This window comes from Scatophagus argus, chromosome 3 (genome assembly GCF_020382885.2).
Source record: "Scatophagus argus isolate fScaArg1 chromosome 3, fScaArg1.pri, whole genome shotgun sequence".
Taxonomy (NCBI): Eukaryota; Metazoa; Chordata; class Actinopteri; family Scatophagidae; genus Scatophagus; species Scatophagus argus.
Window position 1 is genome coordinate 8,627,212 of NC_058495.1, and position 24,723 is coordinate 8,651,934.

General features: G+C 39.3%; 1 protein-coding gene across 1 annotated transcript; it reads right to left on the reverse strand.

Annotated features, from left to right (window-relative positions):
• Positions 1-2,652: 2,652 nt before the first annotated feature.
• Positions 2,653-24,723, reverse strand: shmt2 (serine hydroxymethyltransferase 2 (mitochondrial)). The gene is made up of 12 exons (XM_046383222.1): positions 24,566-24,723; positions 17,294-17,485; positions 13,751-13,830; positions 12,488-12,688; positions 12,197-12,278; positions 9,596-9,718; positions 7,518-7,657; positions 7,058-7,220; positions 6,561-6,660; positions 5,163-5,318; positions 4,429-4,536; positions 2,653-4,267 (listed from the first exon to the last, which is right to left on the reverse strand). The coding sequence occupies exons 1-12, from the start codon at positions 24,596-24,598 to the stop codon at positions 4,140-4,142; spliced, it is 1,506 nt and encodes a 501-aa protein (XP_046239178.1). The 5' UTR covers positions 24,599-24,723; the 3' UTR covers positions 2,653-4,139.

Genomic DNA, 24,723 nt, shown 5'->3' on the forward strand with positions numbered 1-24,723 from the left:
AGAGAGCATACGAACATTTCTTTGAATGACTACTGAGGGGCTGATTCTGCGTTTTGAGTCCGAGAAATGCTTCAGTTTCATTTTACAAGAACTTCAGTCTATTTTCAGATAATCATACATTACTCCTGGATAGTCTGTGAAATTATCTTAATGTTTACCTTATGTCATATGAAGCCAATATTACAAGTAAATAAGATATAAATGTGCAAGATTTATGTCAGTCCATTAACACTTCAAATACTGAAAAATCCACTAGTAAACTAGTCAACAGAATCAGCATCATAATGCAGGTGCCAGACAACCAAGCAATCTCAACCGCCATGAGGAAATAATTCAAAATTAATAGAGGCAAATCAGATAGGGTAAAGAAGTTGAAAAATCAACAACAACCAGCACACACCAAACTATCAAACCATCAGAATGAGCACACATCCAGAGGGGTCCACAGCAGATATGGGCCACTCTCCTGAACTGGAGCAAACTGCTGTCCCACAAGCATTTTAAAGCATTTAAGTATGCAAATCTTAGATGTTTACTAAGATCCTACTATGAGCTATTAAAACACAAAATAATAATAATATACACCAGTAAACTCTAAATCACCAATTGAAGGGTAGATCAGTCGGGAGGTGGCAAAGTCCTAAATTTCAACTGATGGAAAACAAGAAAATGATGCTTCCAATTTTTCCATTATTTTTAGAAAGATCTTTTGATTTATGTATATATAATTTTTAAATCATGAATCTTTACATAACACCGCCACAATTCTGATTCTGATTAGAAGGATTTTTGATTCAAAATAAATCTGATAAATTACACTTTTGACTTTTAGTGATTTACCCACGAAAATCTTTAAATAAAATTTAAATAAATATATTTACGGAATACATATACAGTAGATGTAAACAAAATCTAATAGGTCAATAATCCCAACTGATTTTAGAGTATATTATTGTGATTCTGTATGTATGTCTAATGTATTTTCTGAGAGAAAAACATACCACCAAACTTTCTGAAGCCTACAATTACATGAAAAGTATACTTTCAATATTACACAATTAATGTCCATGGAAAGACTGGGGGGAAGACACGTTTATCTGATGCTGTTTCCAACTCTTGAAACAAATCCTGTAAATTAGTCCATATTACCAAGCATTCAAACTGACAGCCATCATCTCAGCCACGTTAGTTTAAGCAACACTTACCTAGAAGACGAAGCTGCAGCATCTTAGGAGATAGTAAATCCATTGGAAGAAGTCTCAAAGAGTTATCCAGTGCAGACGAGCAACAGGCAGCAGCAGCTAGCAGTGTGGCTCACAATTATTTCTTCCACCTCCAAGTTAGTAACCTCTCTGTCAAACTATTAGACTATCCGGACTGTTGACTGGTTAGCGACCATGCTAAATGCTAAATGCGCATCAAAGGTAGCAGTAGTGGGTAGTGTTTTTCTCGACACAGCATGTCACAGCAGTTCACAGGTGAGTTGGGAAGTCACAGGTGAGCAGAGACCAACATAGGCAATGCCTAATTAAGTGTTTAAATACCCCGCCCCGTCAGAGAGTGACGTACCTGTGACGCAGCTAGCAAACACGGTCACGTGTGTCAAGCGACTGGGCGCACATTAATGAGGTTAAGGTTAAGGACAAACAAATGGGCCGGGACAGACTTCGACCACTGGCACTGGACCCTGCAACAAAGCATCAAGTTAAATCTCTAACTGCGGTTGATAACTCACTGAAAAATATTTCCAAATAGCAGTAGCCGTTACTAAAACGTGAAGACATTACAACTAAAAGTCCTGCTTTGAAAAGTACTTAAGATTATTAGAATCACAAACAAAGAGAAAGATGGTTGTCACATAAAATTGGCCATTCATTAAATCTTTCTCTCCCTAGAGGGCGCTGTTAAGGTCTGAGGTCACTTAAAGGGTCATTCCATTTTGATGTTCATTTGATAGGGACAGTTACAAAATATACAGAGAATTACACAACATTTATCCAATGCAATGTAACACAGCATTTGTAGCTAATGGTAATATCCAGTGTCCTTCCCTAAAAGGGCCCTTAAATAACAGGAACGAAACATGCTGCAAAACACATTTCCACAGAAAACAAATTCACGCTGTGGTACATGTTCTACCACATATATCCATCCCTCCCTCCATTTTCTATACCGCTTATCCGTCAGGGTCATGGGGGTTCTACCACATATATGTTAGAAGTAAATAGTAGGAGTAAAGAGTCCTTACTTCTACAGGAGTAGAAGTAAAAAGACCTAAAATAGGTCTTCTGAGGAATGGATGGAAACTGAAGCGTCAATTCACAAGGTGTACAGTAAGTGGTGATGAAAATGTAGAAGGATCGATCTTATACCGTGATCAAACCCTGGCAGACAACCTACATACAACCTCATAACTAATCCTCTGATACCAAGTGATTCTTCAAATCAACACGATACAGCAGCAAGTTAAATACTTTGTTCCAGTCCTTTCCACAAACAACACACACTCGTCTCCCACACACATCTTTACCATCAATCCAGACAAACATGATGGTATTTTGACAGCTTCTCACAGGTCAGGTGCTTAAACGTGTGTGACTGTGACAGTGTGTGACAGGTGATTTATATTAAAAACACTAACACAACACAAACTGCATTTTCATTAGCATACTTTATTAAGAAACTGCCAATACTAGTTACATTTTAATGAATAAAAAGACTCAGTAAAGAAAGTGAGATTAAACCTGTGTTGCTGTACAGTGGCTGGCAACATAGATGTCATGACAGCATGACTAAAGACAAAAAGATTTATGAACAATGTCTTATAATATTTATTGGTATATTTTGGCAAAGTCAAATCTATTGGTTGTCAGTATCTTGTTAAAGAGTTAATATGAATTAACTTGTGTGTGTAGGTTCACTTTAGAAGCTGTGTTTTGTGCAGTGTAACCACACCATTTCTAACACCCTTCGATTGTGCAGTAAGACTACGTCACGAACAGAAATCTTGCTTCTTCACTGATGCAGTGATAATTCTAACAGTTCTAATCTGTGAACCAGATATATGTGACATTATGGCAGTTACACAGTTAACTATTTTTAAATCATATATAGAAAAGTATATTTTCTTTGTAAACACACTTAAATGTATGAAATACTCCAGGATGTCATTTCTGTCATTCGATTCATTTGATTATCTGTCATTACATAATTTAAAGCAACTAAAATCTGGCATCAGAGAAAAAGATGAAGGATCACAACAGTGTAGAATGAAAATAACTATCAAAAATAGATCAAGATTTGACTGCAATGCCATCTAATAGAAATTTCAAGTAAATTCTACTTTTTGAAGCATTACAATATCTGTTAACACTGAGGGTGAGATGTGTTTTGTTTTGTAGTGTTGCTATACGTGACTGTAATACATGACACAGATTAATTAAAGGGTTTAAGTTTCCCACAAAGTTTCCCCATATTTAAAAGGTACAGACACATTTTTTTTTTTGGAAGAACACCCCTTCCCCTTACAAAACCAACATGTGTATCTGGTTTCATAAACAGAAAGTGACACTAGAAAGTTATCATGCACACATCTCCATGTAATGAATGAATATAATAATCTCTTTTAGTAGTATCAGTCGAGACTCTTTATGGCATTAAGACTCTGCAGTGTGTCATGTGATAATATTAAATAAATTTAAATAATTACACCTTATTCAAGTTAAAGAGATTGACACCAAGAGCTGTTGGTAGCTGTTTGAATTGTTTCTTTTCCTACCACACACATTAAATAAATGGTGTGAAGACAACTGAGAAAGATTTGTACACACATGATAGAAAATAGGTTCTCCAGCTCTACAAAATCTGCCAAAGTTTATTGTGTCTTTACCTCAGCACAGAGGCTATGTTTTTACAAGAATAGATTTGATGGATGACTGCCAATAAGCAAAAGAAAAAAAGAAATGTGGTAACTCAGACCTGATTGAAAAAAAATAAGGGAACTCAAGAGTCATCCCAATTCATTGGCACAAACCACATTTCATTACGGTGACATTTTTCCTTTCTCCTCGCACACTTCTGCCCAGCCAGCTTTCTGCCACCTGGCTGTTATGGCTCCACCGACTCTATCTAAGGCCTGCCTAATGGTCGTGGAAGCCTGGCATGGGGAAGGGCCTGGCAAAAGCTTCAACCCTGTGACGCAGTTCAGCGATGCGAGCCACAGTCTCTGGGTCTTGAAGAAGGAAATTCTTGAAGTCCTGGAGCTTTCCTGGTGAAGAAAACAAAGAAGACAGAGGCATCCACCTCAGCTTTGCATTTTTTTAGCCTCCTTTGTTTTTATCACCTCTGGTCTTTTTATTTTTTAACAGTAGGTTCTTGCCAAACACCAGGCTACATTGCAGTGCGTCTCCCTTCTCACAGTAGACTTACCTGTCTTTGTCTTGACATCCAAGGCAATCTTGAAGCCCTCATCCATGAACTCGACAACTTGCACAAAGTCTGCTTCTTTGAACTGCCTGGAGGTCAGGGCTGGAGCACCTGCGAAAGAGAAGAACATTATGTCTGCAGTTTGAAATACAAAATAATGACTGGTAATTACTGCTTTTGGTTTTACAGATTTGTCTCCAACCATTTTCTCACATTTGGCACCATGTGGTTTCTGAAAAAAGAAAAGTCCTGAAGCTTCTTGAAATTCAGTGATGAATCTACAGAGACTCTAGACGTGTCAAACCAACAATGGCGCTGATGGGTCACTAAAATGCAGTCCAGATCTCAATATAATAAATGCATCTCGCCTTAAGACAATGCTAAAAATGTGGCAGGAGATGTGGAGCTCTTGAACTTCCTGGAAGATGATTAAAAACCCAAACATGCTTAATTAATCATGATCTGCTCTGTGCCTGTGGCTTAATTGGTGGCTTACTAATTTCCATAAGCAGAACTACATTCTGAAAAGCTGAAAAGGTGTGCAACATATCAAGACTAATTATCTTGACAATAGTTAAAATAATGTAAAGGTGTGTTCAAATTAAAAGTTTTGAATATACAAATCCGCACTTCGTTTCTCATGTTCTTTATGTAGCTTCCGATTATACCCTTGACAAGTATGACAAGACCTGGTCTGAGTCAAGTTAAAAGCAGCGTAATGCGAAGCTGTTTCTTACCTAGCCTGAGGCCACCAGGAGTCAGGGCACTCTTGTCTCCGGGGCAGGTGTTCTTGTTGGCAGTGATTGACACGAGCTCCAGCACCCTCTCAGCCCGAGCCCCGTCGATGCCCTTAGGCCGCAGGTCCACAAGGACCAGGTGGTTGTCAGTCCCGCCTGATACATTGAGCATTCTTTGTAAGAACTTTTGAAGAGGAGGAATGTCCAAGATTTCGTAGACATGAACTTCACTTTGATCAGACCAGCTCAACCTCTAGTTTAACATGGGTGAGGCAATGTTACTACAACTATGGTTAAGAAACTGAAGGCAGTTAATTATGAAGCCAAATAACTGATGGTGGTTTGTTGTAGGGAACTCCAATCAATCCACATCTTCCCCTTTCTGAGGCATTTGCCCATGTATATCTGCACATCTGCTTTGTGTAATATTAACACATTATGGATAAGTTTTACTTCTTTCTGGGACAACATGGGACAAGCTCCCATACAATGCCATGCAATCTAAATAGGAAACAATCATCCTGATAGTGCAATTGATTGTCATGATTCAGCCCAAATTATTTTAGGAAACAGGAATTTTTTTTGTTGTGTTCAATAATACTCATTGGTGTTTGTTCCATATATGCTTGCAGCTCATGGTGCTGTTGAACTGTATTACATCATTCTGAGAAGTGTTTCTGTTATTTTGCCTGCTCTTTTCATAGCAATACAGAAACAATTCAGTACAGCTAAATAGCACCACAAACTACATCTTCCAACATCATCCCAGTTGAATAAATACCTCTCTAAAATAGTTTTAACACCTGAACATTCTAGCATTTCTGAAGGTAGGATTTTCTGCAGGATGGCTGCATTAGACTGCATTTAGATGTACCTCATAAACTGGCAACTGACTGCATATTATTACTCCAAAAATTTCCATACTTGAAAATATATTTCCTTCAGCCATGTTAATGTAACCAGCTTGCATAAGTAAAAATACAGTCCTTTTTGCAAGTTTTCTTATTAGCCATAAAAATATACAACACTTTCTTCCGTCTTTTCTAACGCAAACATCAGGGACCGTACACACAATGCAGTGTAAGCAAAGGACAAGTATACATCAAAAAAGAGCTGAGGCCAGTGAACCGAATGCAGTACAGCATTCAATCGTGTTCTCACAGCCAGAAAGTGACCAGTTTCATCTGGTTTTATTTTCTTGACGGGCAGGAAAGCTACACTGACATTAGCCTATTTGCACATAATGAATTTAAATGCTTTTCTGTTTTTGTTCTGTCACTTAATTTGTATTTTGTGACAGGACACTTCTGTTTATTGACTATGCTTCTCTGTGCTGTCTGCTGATGCAGTCTCCCTGGGAACTGAAAAAAAGGAATGCTTAAAAACAAGTTAGAGTACCTGATACCAAGGTGTATCCTTTGCTGAGGAGAGCTGCAGCCATAGCCTTGGCGTTCTTCAGTACCTGGGTGATGTACTCCTTGAACATGGGAGATTGTGCCTGGAGACAGACATACGCAAATTAAAGATGGAAAGGGTTGAGCTGGTTAGATTTAGCTTTTAGATTCATGGGATATTAAATAATAAATCAATTTTCTATTATTTAAACATTTGTTATTTTAACATAACATGAAAAACCTTCTGTGATCTACTGCACAAGTTGAGAACTTTTAGTCTTTAAACCATTCACGCTGAGAACCATAAGGAGCAGGTGCCCACAGCAGCTTAGGGAGCAAGTTCCTGAGCCAGATATCTTAGCAGTATTTGGTTTCACTGTAAAATTTGATTCTCCAGTCATCAACTTCTTATTAGGAAATAGCAGACGAGGGTAATAAAGTGTTACATCAATACAAATGAAGTCAGGTACTTTTTCATCAAAGTTTGTGTGTTGTGCTCACCTGTCTGAGTGCCACAGCCACACCGGCAATGGCATGGTTATGGGGTCCACCCTGAAGGGAGGGGAAGACTGAGAAGTTGATCCTGTCCTCTAGGTCATACATGATCTCCTTCCCCTTCTTGTCCTTTGAGCGAACACCCTTACGATAGAAGATCAGGCCAGCCCTGGACAGAACAGGTCAATTGACTGACAAAGAATTGTTGCCATTTTATTCTCCTCTAAAACTCAACAGGGTTTGATCCTTGATAATCCGATTTGTCTTCACCTGTGGCTCAATTGCCGCCTGGTTAAAAAGGAATCATTACATCACAAAATACTGAAACTGCTATTAATAAAATATAACTAATAATTCCCACAATGCCCTGGTATGTGTGTGACAGAGAAACAGCCTGCTCCCTAGCTACAGTCACAACACTGCAGCAGTTATAATGAGATGTTAGTGAAATTTCTCTTGTCCTTACCGGGCTCCTCTGAGGGATTTGTGTGTGGTAGAGGTGACCAGGTCTGCATATTCAAAGGGAGAAGGGATGGCTTTGGCTGCCACCAGGCCACTGATGTGAGCCATGTCAGCTAGCATGTAGGCATTAATGTCAGTACAGAGCTAAAGACATACAGAGTGGAAAAGGGGGAAACAAAAACAAATTAGGATTCAAATTTAGACCAGGGGTTAGAATTGTTTTTACAAAAAAATGTAATTGTAAATGTATGTAATTGTTTTAATTTATTTAGTACAACACCAAAAATAATGACTACCTGTTATGCTACCTGTGCTATGAAGTGCAGTCAGTCATGTAGCAGTGACACATTTTTTTGTTTGATTACCTTAACAGAGAATTAGATTTAATAAGAAACTATTTATAAGAGGCTGTATCTACATCAGATCAACAATGTAGGAATTACAGTCTCTCAAACATAGTTCCATACTTTCAGGTGACTGTATCATGCTTAGTTGGACTGAAGTCAGGTGACTGACTCATCTAGTTAGAAAGGCTGCAGGTTTTTGATAATCTTTTTGATAATCAGATTATATACAAAAAAATGTAAAGTCCAATACACTTGCATAAAACTGAAAATCAGCACTTCAGCCTCAGACAAAGTTAAATTTCAAATGTAGTGTCTTGGAGGACAGAGCAAAAATCTGCATGGTCCAATTATTTATGAACTGTACTGTATTTGCATACATTATTCTTGAAATACAGAGTGCTACCAGAAATTTCAATAGTTACTATAAAATTAAACTAGATGCTTAAACTTGCCTCAATCTGTGTCATCAATGACCCAACTGTGCTGTATATTTTATTTGACTGTACTTTGTATGAGTTTAAATGCGAGATAAAAAAGTCTGATACAATCTCTCAATCATTTTCCCCCCACAGTTAAGATTTCATGACCAATTCTATATCTGTTCGCAGCACCTATCTTAAAAGAGCAGATATTTCTAATCAGGACTGGTAGTATTACAGACATCAGCATTCTTCTGAGGCCTGTAATATTACAGTGTAATTCAATAAATCCTTGTCGTCTCTTGCCAACATTTATTGAAAAAGGCACAAACAATAAATAGCTTGCTAACATGCAAATGACTTGCTGGCGAATGATCAGAGCACTAAGCAATCTTTTTAGTGCTCCAATTAATATGCATTATCATGACAATCTCCATTCCTCTCATATCTAAACTGGATCAGCACATGTTTATTAGATTAAAAGGCAGGATAGATGACAGGGGTTACTGGAGGGGGTAAAGAACACAAGAGGGTGATGTGCGGTAGCTGATGAATGCTGATAGTGAAAAAAATTTCAGATTAAAAAAAAAGTGGCGGGTAAGGGGGCAGCTCCAATCTAGGTAACACAACACTGAAAACCTGGAGAGGAGCCCTGCTCGACAGATTCTTCCATACAACGGTGAACAGTTACACAGAGACATGCCAGGGGGAAAATACTGCCCCACTTCAGGCCTAGTGGCAAAATGGTTATGGTGCTTAATAAAAACACAGCTCTGTAATGGTGGGACACTCCATCTGATGGTAGGAGCTAAAGTGGAGCTCTGCAACAAAGGGAAGTAGTCATGGAGTGAATGAAGTGAATCAGCGGGTGGGTATAACAAAACAGATAAAGGGGCCTCTTGTGCACTGTCAAAGAGAGCAGTGAAGTGTGTAGTTAAAAGTTGCTGCTGTGGACATGTGAGTCGGTGTGGGTATCCACGTTCAGTTCAGATGAGTAGGCAAGAGAGGAAGAAAGCACTGGTGCTGTCGAGTGCAAGAGTGATAAACCCTCGAAATGTGGTTTGTGTTTGGAAAGGAACAGAAAATAGTGAAGATATGGTGGGAAGTGATCTTAGCTCAGGATCAGTATGGAAAGCAGGTGCGTGTGACAAGGCTGACTGAGTTTGAGGACAAAGCTGATCTGACCTTCCTAATGCAGGATTAGAAATGGAGAGACAGGTAGCAGAAGAGTAAGTGGTACAGTGAAGCACACACAAAAAGAGAAAATGGTATGAAAGCTGGGTCACTCCTCAATACAGAGAAGGTTCTCTGTGCACCTTCTTGATGCGGGCGTAGTCAATGAGGCGGGCATAGGCGCTGGTGCCAGCGATGATGAGCTTGGGCCGGAACAGCTTGGCCGTCATGTCCATCTGGTCGTAGTCTATGAGTCCTGTTGCAGGCTGCAGAGATACGGAGAGGAAGACAGATTGAGGGGAGGAAAAAAGAGGAAGAGAGGGAGGGAGGAAAGAAGTGGAGGATGAATATGAGGATATTAGAGGGAGAAAAAGGGTCAGGGGAGAAAAATGCAATATTAGAAGAGGAAAAGTTGTCAGATATCTTCGGGATCAAGAGCAAATATATTAACACGGTAGAAAGATTTTTATCCATTTGAAGATCATTCGGTCCAGCTGCAATTGAAGTACTTTGGCTACCTTAAAAGGGGAAGGAATTTATCTAAGGGAGACATTTCAACCGATCATATCATGGAAGAAGATGGAGCAATTGCAGTAATGCACCCCTACTTATCCTAATTCAACCTTTCAGGAACGTATTCAACCGGTGTGTTGAGACTCAACAGATCAGAGGTTGGCTCAGACACTTTTCCTGCTCTTTTCATTGAGATAAGCAATCTGAGAAATATGTTAGACAATCAATTGTTCAGGGTATGCACCTCAGAGTCACATGGAATGGAGTCAGAGTGGATCAGTCAAATGACCATTGTGCCATGTGCCTCAATCTCAAGTTTTAGCCCCTCTAATCGTCCTCCAAACATCAGAAAAGGGAGCCAATACAGGCAAGAGAAGGAGAGCAGGATGGAGCAAAAAAACAAAGTGAGAGACAGAACGGATGGAAAATAAGGGAGATACAGACAGGAAAAAAGGAAAAGAGAAAAGGAGGAAAGAGAGCTTTATTTAGACAACCTGATAATCTCCCATCTCCAGAGCACATCTATGGATGCCCCCTCACTCCATCAAGCTGTTCATTGTGAAGACAGAGCCAGTGGTGCTGGCCAGCCTGTCGATTTCCCATTATCTCTCTCGCAGAGGGGTCCTGCCTGCCCATACATCAGCAGGTCTGGACATGCAGAATCTCATGGCCATCCATCAGCCGCTACGAAACACTACCACACAACTATGACCCCAGGGATAAACTACTATACACTAATATATGATGTACTGATCATATCTACATGTTAACTCAAATAAATTATATGTCAGATCTGACATGTACAGACTGTGGTAGTATAGATCTCAACAGCACTTCATGTTTTACAGATTATATCTAAACTAATAAGACTGGATTGTTACATTGTTAGTGAAGAAGCCATACATCAACCAAAACACCTGCGTTCCCTCTGTCACCAAGCACCTGCTGGTAAGAGTCAGCTGCTGGGCTGAAGTTTCTTGAGTTAGATATTGAATCACTACTCACGCTGCCTTGTGTTGTCCCTGCAGGGACACAAAACCAAACAAGATTTCCAAAAAGGATGACAGCTTTCTACTACATTTATGTTTTTTGTGTATCTGTATAAATATCCTGAGACGTAATAGTTTTTTTTTTTTTTTTTTTTTAGAGGAAAGATCATCAAAAATACTTGCCATTTAAGTTTAGATATTTGTGACTATTGAAGATTTGTCATTTCTTGTTACTGATTCTTGTTATTTGGGTGGCAGTGGTTAGCACTGTCACCTCACAGCAAGATATTCAAATCCTGATCTGGGCCCTTCTGTATGGAGTTTGCATGCTCTCCCTGTGCCTGCATAAGTTTTCTCCGGCTTCCTCCCACAATCCCAAAAACATGCACATTTGATTAACTGACTACTCTACATTGCCCCCTAGGTGTGAACCTAGGGTGAACCCCACCTCACACCTGTAATCAGCTGGGATAGCCTCCAGCCCTCCTGTGACTCTGACAGATAAGTGGTATAGAAAATAGATGGATGAATTCTTGTTATTTTAGTTACTGACTTCAACAGTAGGATTCCCAATCTGTAACTGCCGATGAGGCTGACTGAAATCCTCAACATAATGACAGCCATGTAAAAAAGGTATGGTTGACTGTAAGCACCACACGTGCTGCATGTTTCGTCCCTGTGGTGGTACACATCAGTCTTTATTTAGTATTTCAGTTCCCCTTTCACTATGACTGTGAAAGCAGTTTGCGAGGACAACGCAAATCAACTTATACATAATATACTGGACATCATATTCATAACTTACTGTAAACATTCGCAGAAAGTCTTGGTTGTGGTTTGTCTTTAAGTTTGTTTAAGGTTTGTCTACCAGTACGACTGAAGCAGCAGAACTAGCGATGTTTTGTACTGGTAAGCCTCAGAGATCTGAGAAGACTGTAGACAGTTCATGTGGTGTTGAGTTAATAAGTGAGTCACAGAGAATATCTGACTCTGAAAAACCTTCCTGTGATATGCTTGACAAAAATATATGCTCACATATAACATAGTGTATTTAACATATTATTTAGCCTGAATCTGCCTCACAGCTTTCATAACACGTCTTTATCAATGCTGTCCCATTCCTACTGATTTTACTGGCAACACTGTTCCTCCCCATCCCCACCAACAGAGCTAATGGTTTATCACTGTATAAGGCAGTACATAACCTTTTAGTTGATATGAGTAGTAAGGGTCTCTACTTACATTTAACTTGTAGGGCATGGACTCAAAATAGATTGAGGTTGCAGAGATCCTCTTCACATCGGACATGTAGCCATGGGTCAGACTGGGATGACAACAAGGAACGTGTAGAGAGACAGAAAAACAGGCGAGCACACACACTTAGTTACATTACCTTGCAAACCACTTGATTTATTAAAGAATTTTCCATCGTAAACAATTGTGCAGGAGCACAAAAGGCACATTGGAGGGTAGAAGAGAACCAGTGACAGGGTGAAGTTTAAGAGTAAAAAGAAAGCAGCATCGATAACTCACTGTCCACCATCAGGCAAGTCAAGGCCCATGATGCGGTCATGGGGGTTCAGCACAGCGGTGTATGCGGCAAAGTTAGCGGGGGAGCCAGAGTACGGCTGGACGTTGACACCCCACAGAGCTGGGTCTAAGTCAAAGGCATCCAGGGCTCGTTTCTGACACAGCAGCTCAATCTGGTCGACCACTTCTGCTCCACCATAGTATCTGAGAGGGGAGAAGGAAAAAGAGATAGTATTAAGCCATTTGGTAACAGATACATGACTCATGGGATTAACCTGCTGGATTAAGCTTTGATATTCAGTTTAACCTTACTGACTTATTAACACATTTTAAGTTGATATGGCGATTAACACATCCAGCAATTGTGAAGTAATATTAGTCCGCATCCAATACCCACTCTTTTTTAGCGCTTTTATCTGTTTTTGTCAACTCCTGTGGAAAATACTTAGCTCTTTAGCTGCTAAACGCTCCACTATGTTCACTAGTCGCTAATTTTGACGACCTGGCCTTTGATGTTGAGCAGGTGGTGTACAGAGGGTTTTTAGAGCTTTTTCGTTGGAATAAGTCATTATAAAAGCTCTGTGGAGCCAACAAGAGATTCAGGTGAGATTCTCTGCAAATTCAGATGATAATTCTGTATAGGTTCATCACTTCACATCGTTATTATATACTCCTGTTAATATAAAAATATAGCAATATCTAGAGTACTCCAAACCTATCCTGAAACTACCACAGCAGATCTGGGACATCTCAGGTAAAAATGCTCATCAAATCTTTTCAGTGAAATTACAGATAAAAGAGCAACAGATGGCTGCTGTAAACACTCATTCAATGAGACCATCCTTTTGTTTCATTACATTAAAGTGTAAAATAGCAGATGAGTAAAAACACATTCAGTGGGAGGGAGATTTATGGTAGGCTCATATTCCAGGAATCAAACGCATCAAACAAGAAACATTTCAAAACATGTCAGCTTTCTGTCTACCGCTGATAAATGTGACTATGGGAAGGAAATAACAGAAAATGGGAAAACTGAAAATAGAAAACATGCAACTATCAGTCTGAGCACTAAATTCTTCCAGTGCACCCCCTCAGGAGTCTTCTTTGGCAAGACAGAAGCTGTGGATTATTTGCTATGTGGTTGTAATGACTATTATAGAGCAAGCAAGAGAACATGCGTGTGTGTGTATGTCTGTACCAAATATCCTAAAGAAGTGAATATCAACAGTGTTAATAAGCTAGTTGTGAGTGAATAAACACACTCACCTTCTCCCTGGGTAGCCTTCAGAGTATTTGTTGTTCAGACAGGAGCCCTGAGCTTCCAGAGCTGCTCGACTGCAGAAATTCTGTGGTGAAAACACACATATACATACACACACACACACTCAGATCAATGGCACGAGTGGACAGAAGGGACAAGGACCACAAATTAAAGTCTGTTAAGTGATAGTGAGAAATCCCCCTCCAGCTAAAGGTAATCATTACAGTATTGAACCTCTGGACTTCCACAGACTAACACTCTGCACTTCACAATACTTATTGCCTCACTGCTGGAGGATACAAAATAATGCAATAAACTTCTCTGCACATGCTGAGATACATTGGTGTGGACTTTTTAAATCATTTTGCAATGTGTTTTTCAAGACAAACAATTTTTAGTATGTTTAGCTGCAAAAGGGGTATAATCATCCCACAAAAGTTTGCTTTGATATTTCATATGTTGCCTGAGTGCTTTAAGATAGAAAAGATATTGGACTCAATCATTAACAATTTTAACTATCCCGATTTCAGGGCACTCTTAAAATTGAATTTACTACATTAGAGCTTTACCAGCTATATTCTTGCAACTAAATTACAAATATATTTTTTGTATTTTTACAAGAGCTGCAAAAATTAGTTAATCAATCAGTTAGTCAATCTAAAAAAATCTATTCCTAAAAAAAATTTGATAATGTAATTTTAAGGAAAAAGACTAAGTAACCTATTGTTTACGCTTCTTAAATGTGCAGATTTTAAGTTTCTCTTTATCCCAAGTGATAGTAAACATGAACATTTTTGTTCAACTGCTAGTCAAGCGTGTTGAAAAGGTCACTACATGGGCCTATAGGCTATAGGAAATTATATTGTGTATTTGTTAACATTTAACAGGACCATTTTAAGGACCAAATGATTAATAAGGAAAATAATCAGTAGGTTAATCAGTAATGAAAATAATCATAGTAATTCCTACCAACTGCTGGCTCTGAATAGCTCTGTATTAATACTGCACCATCAACTTGTGACACAAAACAGAAACAGCGTGGAGTGGTGCAGATGTTGAGGATATTGTTCATAAAAAAGGAAAGGTTGGCACAGCACTAAAGCAAAATGTGGATGTCTGGTTATGCAAGACCAGTATGGCATTTTTTTATTTTTAGGATAAATATAGTGAAAACCACTCCACCTAACTGGACTCCGCTGCAATGTTTTGCCCCCCTCCCCCAATGCACTCAGCTACTGATGAGTAGCATTTCATAATCATCCAGAGAGTTTCTTGGGTTGTATTGTAACAATAATACTGTAAATGTTTTCAAAGTCAATTACAAAAGCACAATGACAACAAATTTGCAAGTCCATCCATCCATCTTCCATTTCTTTATCCGTCAGGGTTGCGGGGGAGCTGGAGCCTATCCCAGCTGACTACGGGCGAGAGGCGGGGTTCACCCTGGACTGGTCGCCAGTCAATCGCAGGGCTAACACACAAAGACAGACAACCACACACTCTCACACTCACACTTAGGGGCAATGTAGAGTAGCCAATTAACCTAATGTGCATGTTTTTGGGATTGTGTGAGGAAGCCAGAGTACCCGGAGAAAACCCACACAGGCACAGAAATTTGCAACTCCTTAATCTCTAAATTTCAATAATAAAATAACATTTTATTGAAACTATAAAGTTAAGAGGAAAAAGGTATTTTTATTCAAACTTTTTTGCCATTGATCTTTTTGAAACAAAATATGCAGTGAAAATTTCTCAATAATCATCAATATCAACTACAATGAAATCTGAAATATGAAATACATTTTTCAGCTATACTACCTAGCTTAACTCTATGGCTCATTCTAAGCCAGGAAAAACCCTGACATCCTGATGATGCTCTTATTGTATTATCATACTGGCCAGTAACGCACACCCCAATACACAGAGACACACACAGTACAGCCTTGTGTCCCCCCTCTCTCCCTTGTTGGGGTGATGTGCGTGTGTCCGCATGTGTGTGGCTATGCTAATGATTCACCTCGAAGCCAAGAGGAGATCAAGGAAGATAACAGCTCCAGTAACAGCTTTCTGCTGTATCCGTCTGTCATACTGACAACTGTGCATATATTAGAAAAGGAAATGCACTTGCTTCTCAGTGTCTTTAAGTGTGTGGGTAGTGGACACGTATAGAAAAATGTATGTCTTTTCATTCAAAGAATGCCTTTCTGAGCTGTACTGTGGAGTGCCTTGCTGTGCAAGGTGGGGAGGAGGCAGAATGAAGATATCAGCTTTATCACACACAAGAGCGGTCAGGCTTTGTGTAGAGAGGGGGGCCGATATACTCCACTGAACAACTACTGTGGTGAAGAAGGAACAGGAGGAGACAGAAAGAACAATATCAGATAAAACCTTGTCCGCTCTTTTGAATAGTAAATGTTCCCATTTCACACCATCTACCCTTGGAATGAAAACAGTAGAAGAGCTACCCAAATGTTTATGTAACAACTGAGCTTTGCTGGCTTACAGAGAGCTCTGCATTGTGTCAGTGTTTTCACTGTTAAAGACGCCAAGTTGATATGAATTTGTTCTTTTTTAAAATACAGCACTTGTCAGAGTTCATGATATCTGTTAGCATGTTTGATCTAGAAGGTCACAGTTTTACTGGCCTAGCAAGCCACTGAAAACATTTTTAAAAACAGCTAATTCACAACTATGAAATATTAAAATATACAACAGCAAGATGATTTAGGAATAAATACAAGGGAAAAATGAATTCATATTTTCAGTGTATAACTCCTAAATGGCTATGTAATTTGTTACTTGATGTGCTGTACATGTGCTGTATTTATCTACAATGTGAGCCATTATAAACTTCCGATAAGGGCTTTTCTGTCAATGCCGTCAGCAGTAATATGGAAAGGAAGATACAACCAGAATAGATACTGGTGAGGCTAGCAAGTCTATTCATTCATCCATGAATCTAGCCAAAACATTAATAAGAGGTGTTGAGGCATGGCTGGCAACACACAGGGGAGGCACTGCCAACTCTTAAAGACATTAAGTGCTTATGCTGACTGTCTTTCTTTCCAAAATGAGTCAAGTCAATCAATACACAGTTGTCCGGGATGTTTTTTTTTATTATTATATTAATGGATGACTGAATTACAAAATCTTTCACTTTAATTCAATGTACTGTTTCTGCCAGTATGTCAGTTACATACCAACATTTCAAGGCACTGGCAAAATTATGTCCTTGACCGGCCAATCAAAAAGTTCAAGGAAATACATTTTTGAGTCTAGGCTATCTGGTCTATAATTCACCAAATACCCATTCACTGTAAACTTAAAGCATTTTGGAGTAAGAGGGCCGATTTGTACATTCACTGTTCTGCACACAAAGTTGTCCTTGCATCCCATGTGGGTTTGCAATCAGGCTTGAGAATTTTTTCATGTCATGTCCTCTCTTCTACAGCCTGTTCTCCCCATGTCTCTCCACAGTAAACGTGTACTGTCACAAACACATAAAGATAAAAAATAAAACAGCTTTCATATTTGGTCAAATGTTTTACCTCGGATGCAATGAGTTCCAAGCCACGGCACTGCCTGTCCTTCTCCTTTCGGAGCAGATCCCACATCTCAGGGTCATCCTGAGCCAAGCTCTCCTGGCCTGTCCATGGACGATCGTCGTCCACAGTACGGGTGGCAGCGTGGGACTGCTGACCGCGTACACTGAGACGAACTGGGGCTCGCTGGCACAATGGCTGCGGGCAGAAGACAGTGAGTTTGAGTGTATGTTAGTTTTATACAGATATAACACTTATCAATTGTCATGACTGCATTTTTTCATCTTGCACTTGATCTCATGACAGCGGACATAGGCTGCCAAAGTTGTTACACGGATTACATTATTTTTCTGCAGATTGCATTCAATCATTTTACATTTGAGGTAACCTTATAATTTGTCCTATATAAATAAAGAGACATTTAAATCCCCCTTGTCAGTTGCTCTCAGACTAAAATATGTAGTCTGGTATAATTAGAAACTGGCATGTTTGCATATCAATAATCAGCATGGTTGTTCAATTATGCCTCTATCAGCACTTCTACAAACTGAGGGAGTGACTTTTACAGCCTCAGTGTACCGAAGGAGGCATATAGAGAACAGATTCAGCACTTCCTGCTTATCTAATCTGGACTGGGGCTGGCAAGTCCTCCTGCTGCCGCTGCAAAGCTTGATCATATGAGTGCGAGTCTATACAATTTTAACTGTCTCCGTCTCTGTCTCTCTCTTTTTATGGTTAAACATTGTTCTCCTATGCACCATGCCTGTGACAGATTTTTTTAACACTTAATTTCTGCTTGCTATTGCATACAGTGGATTCCATATATACATAACATAAAACCTTTGTGTGCACCAAACAACTGTAACCTGTTAAAGCTGTATGTGCGTCTTTTAGCGCTCAAGTTCTCTTTGTAAATCTGTGCGGGAGAACAAAAAAAAAAATTCTTTGCCTGGTTGATTGCACTTAGAACAAAGTGGCTTTCTCACATCATTTAATCAACAATATGATGATGACTCCGTGTTGAGATCAATCCCCCTACTGCCAACCTATAGTTATTATCTGTACAGGTGTGCTGGGGTGTGAGGGACAACCTCCCTTTAATAGCACCATTAAAAAGCAATTAACACAATACTCAGGACTGGTTGAGGACAACCATATGAAAAAATGCAATTTATGCTCATTCTGTGTGGTGTAAATAATGTTTGGGTATTTAATCATTTGTATTTGCTTTACTGCACTGTAAATCTAGCACAAAAGCCAACTTTCTAGTTTTTTAACATGTCTAAAGTTAAAACAAAAATTAAGAGTGCTACTGTTAGGCAGAAATTAAACTATTTTCTCAGCAATGCATGGATGACCAACCATAGTCTCATAAGGCAGCATTCTTCATAAAAAAACAAATAAATGAACAGTTAACAAGACCCTTTATCCTTGGGAACAGCTTGCAGATAGTTTATCTACCCTGACGTTGTTCGGCCCAGCCTCTTTACTCCGCCTCTTCATCTGCTTCCGGGAGTGGCAGAGGGGACAGTGGTGACACACCAAGGGAGGCATCTGGCACGTTAATGGCCGATTTCTAACAGTCTATACTCTGGCCTTCTGTCACTGGTGGCAGTGGTGATGGTGGAAAAGGGGAGAGGGCACTTCCCCTCTGGGCTCTGGAAGAGATGAGGGCCTGGGGAAACGGGTCGAGTTGTCTCTGAGGATACGTTTCTCGCAGAGAAATCACACGGGTCATTAAATCTTAACGGGGACTGTCCTTTGCTGTCTGCATTTCTGCTGGGACACACCAAGGCCAGGGAAAACAGTGGAAGAAAAACCCAACACAAGCCAACACTGCTGGGGTACAGCTCAACTGAGGACTGCAACAAAGACAAGTCTTCCTCTCTCTCCTCTTCACCTTCACCTTCATCCCATCTTTTCTTTTTCCACCCTCGTCCTATACCCATAATGTCACCCTATGTTGCTAAACATGTTCACTGTAGTAGTACTCATGTTGCATTTTTTATTAGTTTGTCTTGTCATCAATATCTCTACCATGGCTTCCACCGGTTTTAAACAATACACAGGTCAGCGCCTCTCCACCTTCTTGTCTCAGTTGCCAACTCTGATCATTACAGGAGATTAATTAATAAACACAAGATAAGCTGATCCAAGAAAAGTGAGAGCCAAGATACAAGCACCAAATATGTCACAGTGGGACTATTTTTAGGCGACAGATGATGCTGTCGTTTGAAGGTGAACTTGATGAAAACTGCTGTGAGAAAAGGAGGTGGGATAGGCCACATCAACCTGGGCACTGAGAACAATATAATGGCAGAGTCAAGTCACAGATGCACTGCATCTGTTTAACAATGAGAAGGTAATTGTTATCAGTTTACCTTTCCTGTCAAACATCTGTGCCATAAGACCAATGGCAGAGACGAACCAAAGGGAAGAAAGAAAAACATTTCATCAATCCTAGCTCTGTATGATTTTTGCCCATTTCCTCAAGCAACTCATGAGGTGAGTCAATTTTACAGATGACTGCTGTCCATCAGTGGCGATACCAAACAACAATCAACCTGGTAACACAAGAAAAACAGAATGGACTAGAGAGGAGGGAAGTGAAGAAAGAAAAAAAACAAGATATGTAAGGTTCGAGAGAAGAAATGTCAACAGGGCAACTGCATCCGTCAGTCTGATACGCAGCTGCCTCTTTCTCTGTCACTTACTAATACCAGGGCTGTCCGTTACAAATTGCCCCATGATTCAGTCTGGATAACACTAGACTGAGAAATCTGTATGGGGTGAAGAGGCGTGAAGGGAGGGAGGGTGACTCCACTCTATTCAGGTCAAAGGGCTGTCGGGCTGGCTATATGAGAATGAAGCGTAGCCAGAAACAAAGCCAATCCTCAGGATGTATAGACAGTGGAACAATACATTTAAGCTGTAATATTTCCACAACTTGCAGTGAAGACGATGAGAGTGAAAACACTGGGCTTCTTGGTGCCCTGAGTGTCACATGCTTACTGTGGGCTGTGCCACTGACATAGACTGAGTCAAGTCTGGCTCATGGCCTTTCTTGAGCCTGTACTCACGATCCTCTCATTGACCCTGTTAGAGTGTGCAGTCTGTTAAATCAAAAATAGAACCTTAAAATCTTTTTTGACCACCTAAAGGCAATTTTGAGCCAACTAAATACAGCTAAATGAGAAAAAAATCTAATAAACCAATATCTGTGAGAGTGAGTAGTGATGCTCAGTTGTGAAAAGAAAGGGCCCAGTTTTGTTGGTTTTCAATTCATTACAAATCCACAAAATGTCTGACCATTTAAAACCAAACATTTTGCCAAGCAGCGATACTTTGTAAAATAAGTAAAGATAATTTTTAGGTATAAAGGATAGCAACTCCTCAAAGTTATAATATTTTCAAAGTCTTTCTGGCAGGTAATCAATAATTTAACAGCTCATCATACAAAATATGACATGACTTTGATCCCTTTTGCGTGCTGTTTTTTTTTAACACAAGAATGTGTAAACGAATGTGTGATGTGTAAGAAATGAAACATTTTACCCAATGAATAAATGTTGCTTGAATAAAAAGCAGAGATTTCCAAAACATTATAAGACTTGGACTGTTATAAGACCATTATAAGACACATACAGGTGAAGATAATGTGTTGCTCCAGAATAGTAGGTGTTTTTCTAGATGACTTCATAATTTCAGCCAGAAGGTTTGGCAAAATATGTCAGACTTGGTTTCACACTCCACTGCTCTGGTGTGGGGACATTTTGGGTTAAAGCCAAATGAGCTATTACTGTGTCCGTTAATGTGGACAAGCCAGTATGTCCTGAGTTGATTTGTTTAAAATCTGGCAAAACTGGATTGGCAGCACATTGTTTGTTAAGAAATGATTTAGAGTTGCACCGACTGACTGGCCAGGGACTTGAATCGGCCGGTTTTGAGTGTTCTCGGCCACAGGAGACCAGCCGGTCAGTCTCCTGTATCTCTGATTCCAAGTCGGTCCATTAAATGCACGCACATATGCAGAGAGGCGCAGGCAACAACATCACAGCTGCATGCTAACATGTCAGTAGAATGGCCGTTCTTCTCTGTGAGTGAAGAAGACACAAAAATTGCAATTTGTAATACACGTAAGGCCAAAGTAAACTGTAGGGGATTAATGTGTAAGGAGTGAGTGGTGACGTGAGAGAGCGACTGGCAAGTGATGGCATGTGTGCAGCGAAGCAGAAGTGTACTTATAGTTAGCCACAAGCTTGAGCTGACTGTAAATGTCCAGTGCAAGTCACAGTCAGCCTCTAAATAATGCTACGACTTCTCGAGACCAAGCAGAGCTCCTGTGTGCTGTTTCATCACTGTTTCTAAAGTGAAAGGGGTAGCTACAAAGGAGAAGTTAGCTTCGGCCCAGGAGGAAAAATCTCCCATGCTTCATGACCACGGTGCAGAAACTAGTGACTATTCACAAAACAACTAAAAACTTGTTTTGCTATATAAATCAGTTGCTCCTGCTTTTGTGTGGTAATGTTAAATGTTATATAAAGTATGGTGTACAGCTAATTTGTGGTTTTTCCAGTTGCTTTATTTTAAGAGAAAATTGTAAAGTTTAATAACTTCTTTTATTATGAAAGTAAAAATTTTCATTGAAGAAAAGTTGATTTTTGTTTGCATATGCTGTCAATTATAGTTCTTAGAAAGATAATCGGAATTGGCAGGGCACTTTGAACTCAAAGTTTTTTAAGTTTCAAAGTTGTGCTGATGGAGTGCTTTTCCCGTCAAACCTCTAAAGCTCTTTAATTAGTGAGATGTGATCATTGCATATTGAATTTAAAGATTCAAACTGAACAGCAGTGACAAAAATCCATGCAATTCAATCATTTCATGCACTAGAACTAAATTCTTCACATAAACAGCCTAAAAATACTGAATACTGAAATACTTGAAAGTTGTTTATAAAAAATAGAAAAAAATTGATTAAAAAAATGCTCTCATTCAGGAAAGAACTACTGTGTAGTTAGAAGCAACATTTGAGAACCTTGATTTTTTTTTGGGCTTCTTGTTTTGGGAGAAGGTTTTCATAATGGAAATTTCTGTCAATTCTCAAAATGATTAAATGGAATTTTTGGAATGACCTGTCAGAACTGGCCTATTTAAGAGCAAACATTGCCATAAAGGCAAAAGCAATCTGTTTTCCAGACATCCACAGCAGCATACCGTTTCAAGTGCTATAAAAGTTGAATTTCTTTATTTTTATATATATACATATTTATTTTTTATATATATATTCTTTAGACCAATCCTAAAATGTAGGTCAGCAAGATGACTGCACGACAACTGTAATCTTTCTCTCTCTCTAACACACACAAATCCTATGAGGACAAAGCACGTCTTAACCAAAAGGTCTTGTGAGTCCTTTAGAAAGTCAATGAAGAACCACACTTAACCAATTAGCACCAATAGGAAAAGCATGCAAGCATGTGAACCAACTAGTTTAACAGGAGACTTCAAACACACTGATCAGTGACTTATGAAACTAGGTCTGAAAACATGCCACAAGATTTTGGCCCAAACTTGGCATAGCCTAGTTGTTTTTGAGAAATGACATGAAATTTACACCATCTTGAAAATGGGTCACTCGATAAAGTTCATAATTAAATTATTGATAGCCCTGAACCCCTCCACCCACCCCTAATGCCTACTTCACCCAGATGTCTCATTTAACCAAACAACTTGTTTAATAAGGTGAAAAATTATGAATTTTTTACTATTTAACTAAAATTGCATCACACAAAAACTAATTTGCCATAAGTGTCAATATGTATCAGCTAGGCTAATTACTACAATTGCTCTAACAGAGAAGAGGATTTTAAAAACAAATGATAATAACTTACCAGGGTAACAGTCCTGTATTTGAGCACAACTTTGTGAAATTTATAACTTTAAGTTAAATAATTAACAACGCCTCAAGGAACTTCAATGAAGTACAAGGTTATTAACGATGTTACAGTATTGGTTTTCATCATACATTTGTATTGTTAAGCATTTTTTTTCTCGCTCTCTCTTTAATTTATGTAAATGAGGTGGTCTGAAATACTTGAATCTTCATTCAAATGTCTGTTAAGTAATACAATAACCCTGCAACAAACGTTCTGAGGTTATAAAATTCAGATTTTATTTGAACTTGTTTACGGAGATGTTCATTAAACTTGAAAGTTATTATGATAGCTGCAGTTTGTGGTGCAGTTGAACTGTATTGTGTTTTAATAAAAGGTGTTTCAAATATTTTGCTGTATTCACCTATTTCTATTACTGAGAGCAGACAAAATATTAGATTTTTAGCATTAGTCTTTTTTTTTTAAGTGAACCTTACAAACTGAGAACTGAGTGTGCCATAGGAAGATGACATTTGAACTTTTGCCACATATGTTAGGATAATATCAATATCAGGGAACTGAAGCTCACATTGTCCTTATAGCCGCCCTAAAGTAATAAATATTTCAACAGTCAAGAATCTGCTGACACAGATAAAGCCACGACAACTGTTTTCCCAAGTCTGACGAAAATGCAGTTATATCTGTTACATAGTTATCTCATAGTAAGAGGTTAATATTTGCTTGGTGCTCGTTCAGCCTCAGTTTGCACTTTGAACCTTATTGGGGGCAGGACCCCCAAGTTAATTTATTTATTTTTTTGTTTCTCTTGCATTATCTTCCTCGAGTTATCATGACTCACACTCTTAACTTGACTTAAACCCGTTTCAGTTCAAAAACAGGATGTGTAGAGGTGATTAACTTTGAAATAACCCGACAGTCTGGCACAACGCTATTTCCTCAAGATGTCGTAACTAAAAATTTAAGAGAAAAAGGTTTGAAAATTGTCTTGCTACGGAGACACTCCTGTTGCTTGGCTGTCTCGCAACATGATGAAACTGAGCAGTCGCTGTTGCATCACTACGTGGACACAGCTGCAAGCTGCAGCTACAGGCACTGATGCCTAGCCTGTTAGCTTGTCAGCTAACTAACAAGATTTTGAAAATGCAATGAGGGTCGGACAGAAAAGATAACTAGCGGTTAACTGCTAAATAATGGCGCATTTGGTGACGCTAAATCGGAGGTGGGCAACTAATCTAAAAGTCAATACATCCAAGAATGTGGCGCTGACCAACACTGACGTTAAGCTAGCTAACAGTTCAACCAGCACAGAACCACCAGCATCATGTATCTCATCTCACCGGGAAGGAAGCAATGACACCAAAACAATACTTTATGATCCACTTACCCGTGTGAGTTGTCGAAGAGCAAAGGACAGCATGTTTCCAGTTCTGAGGCCAGAGGAAGAAGCAGCACGGCCAGGCAACACACCGCTGACAGGTTCCGAATGGGCTGTGTGAAGTTGTTGGCAACGGCTGCTTACGTTTATGCTATCGCAAAGGTTGA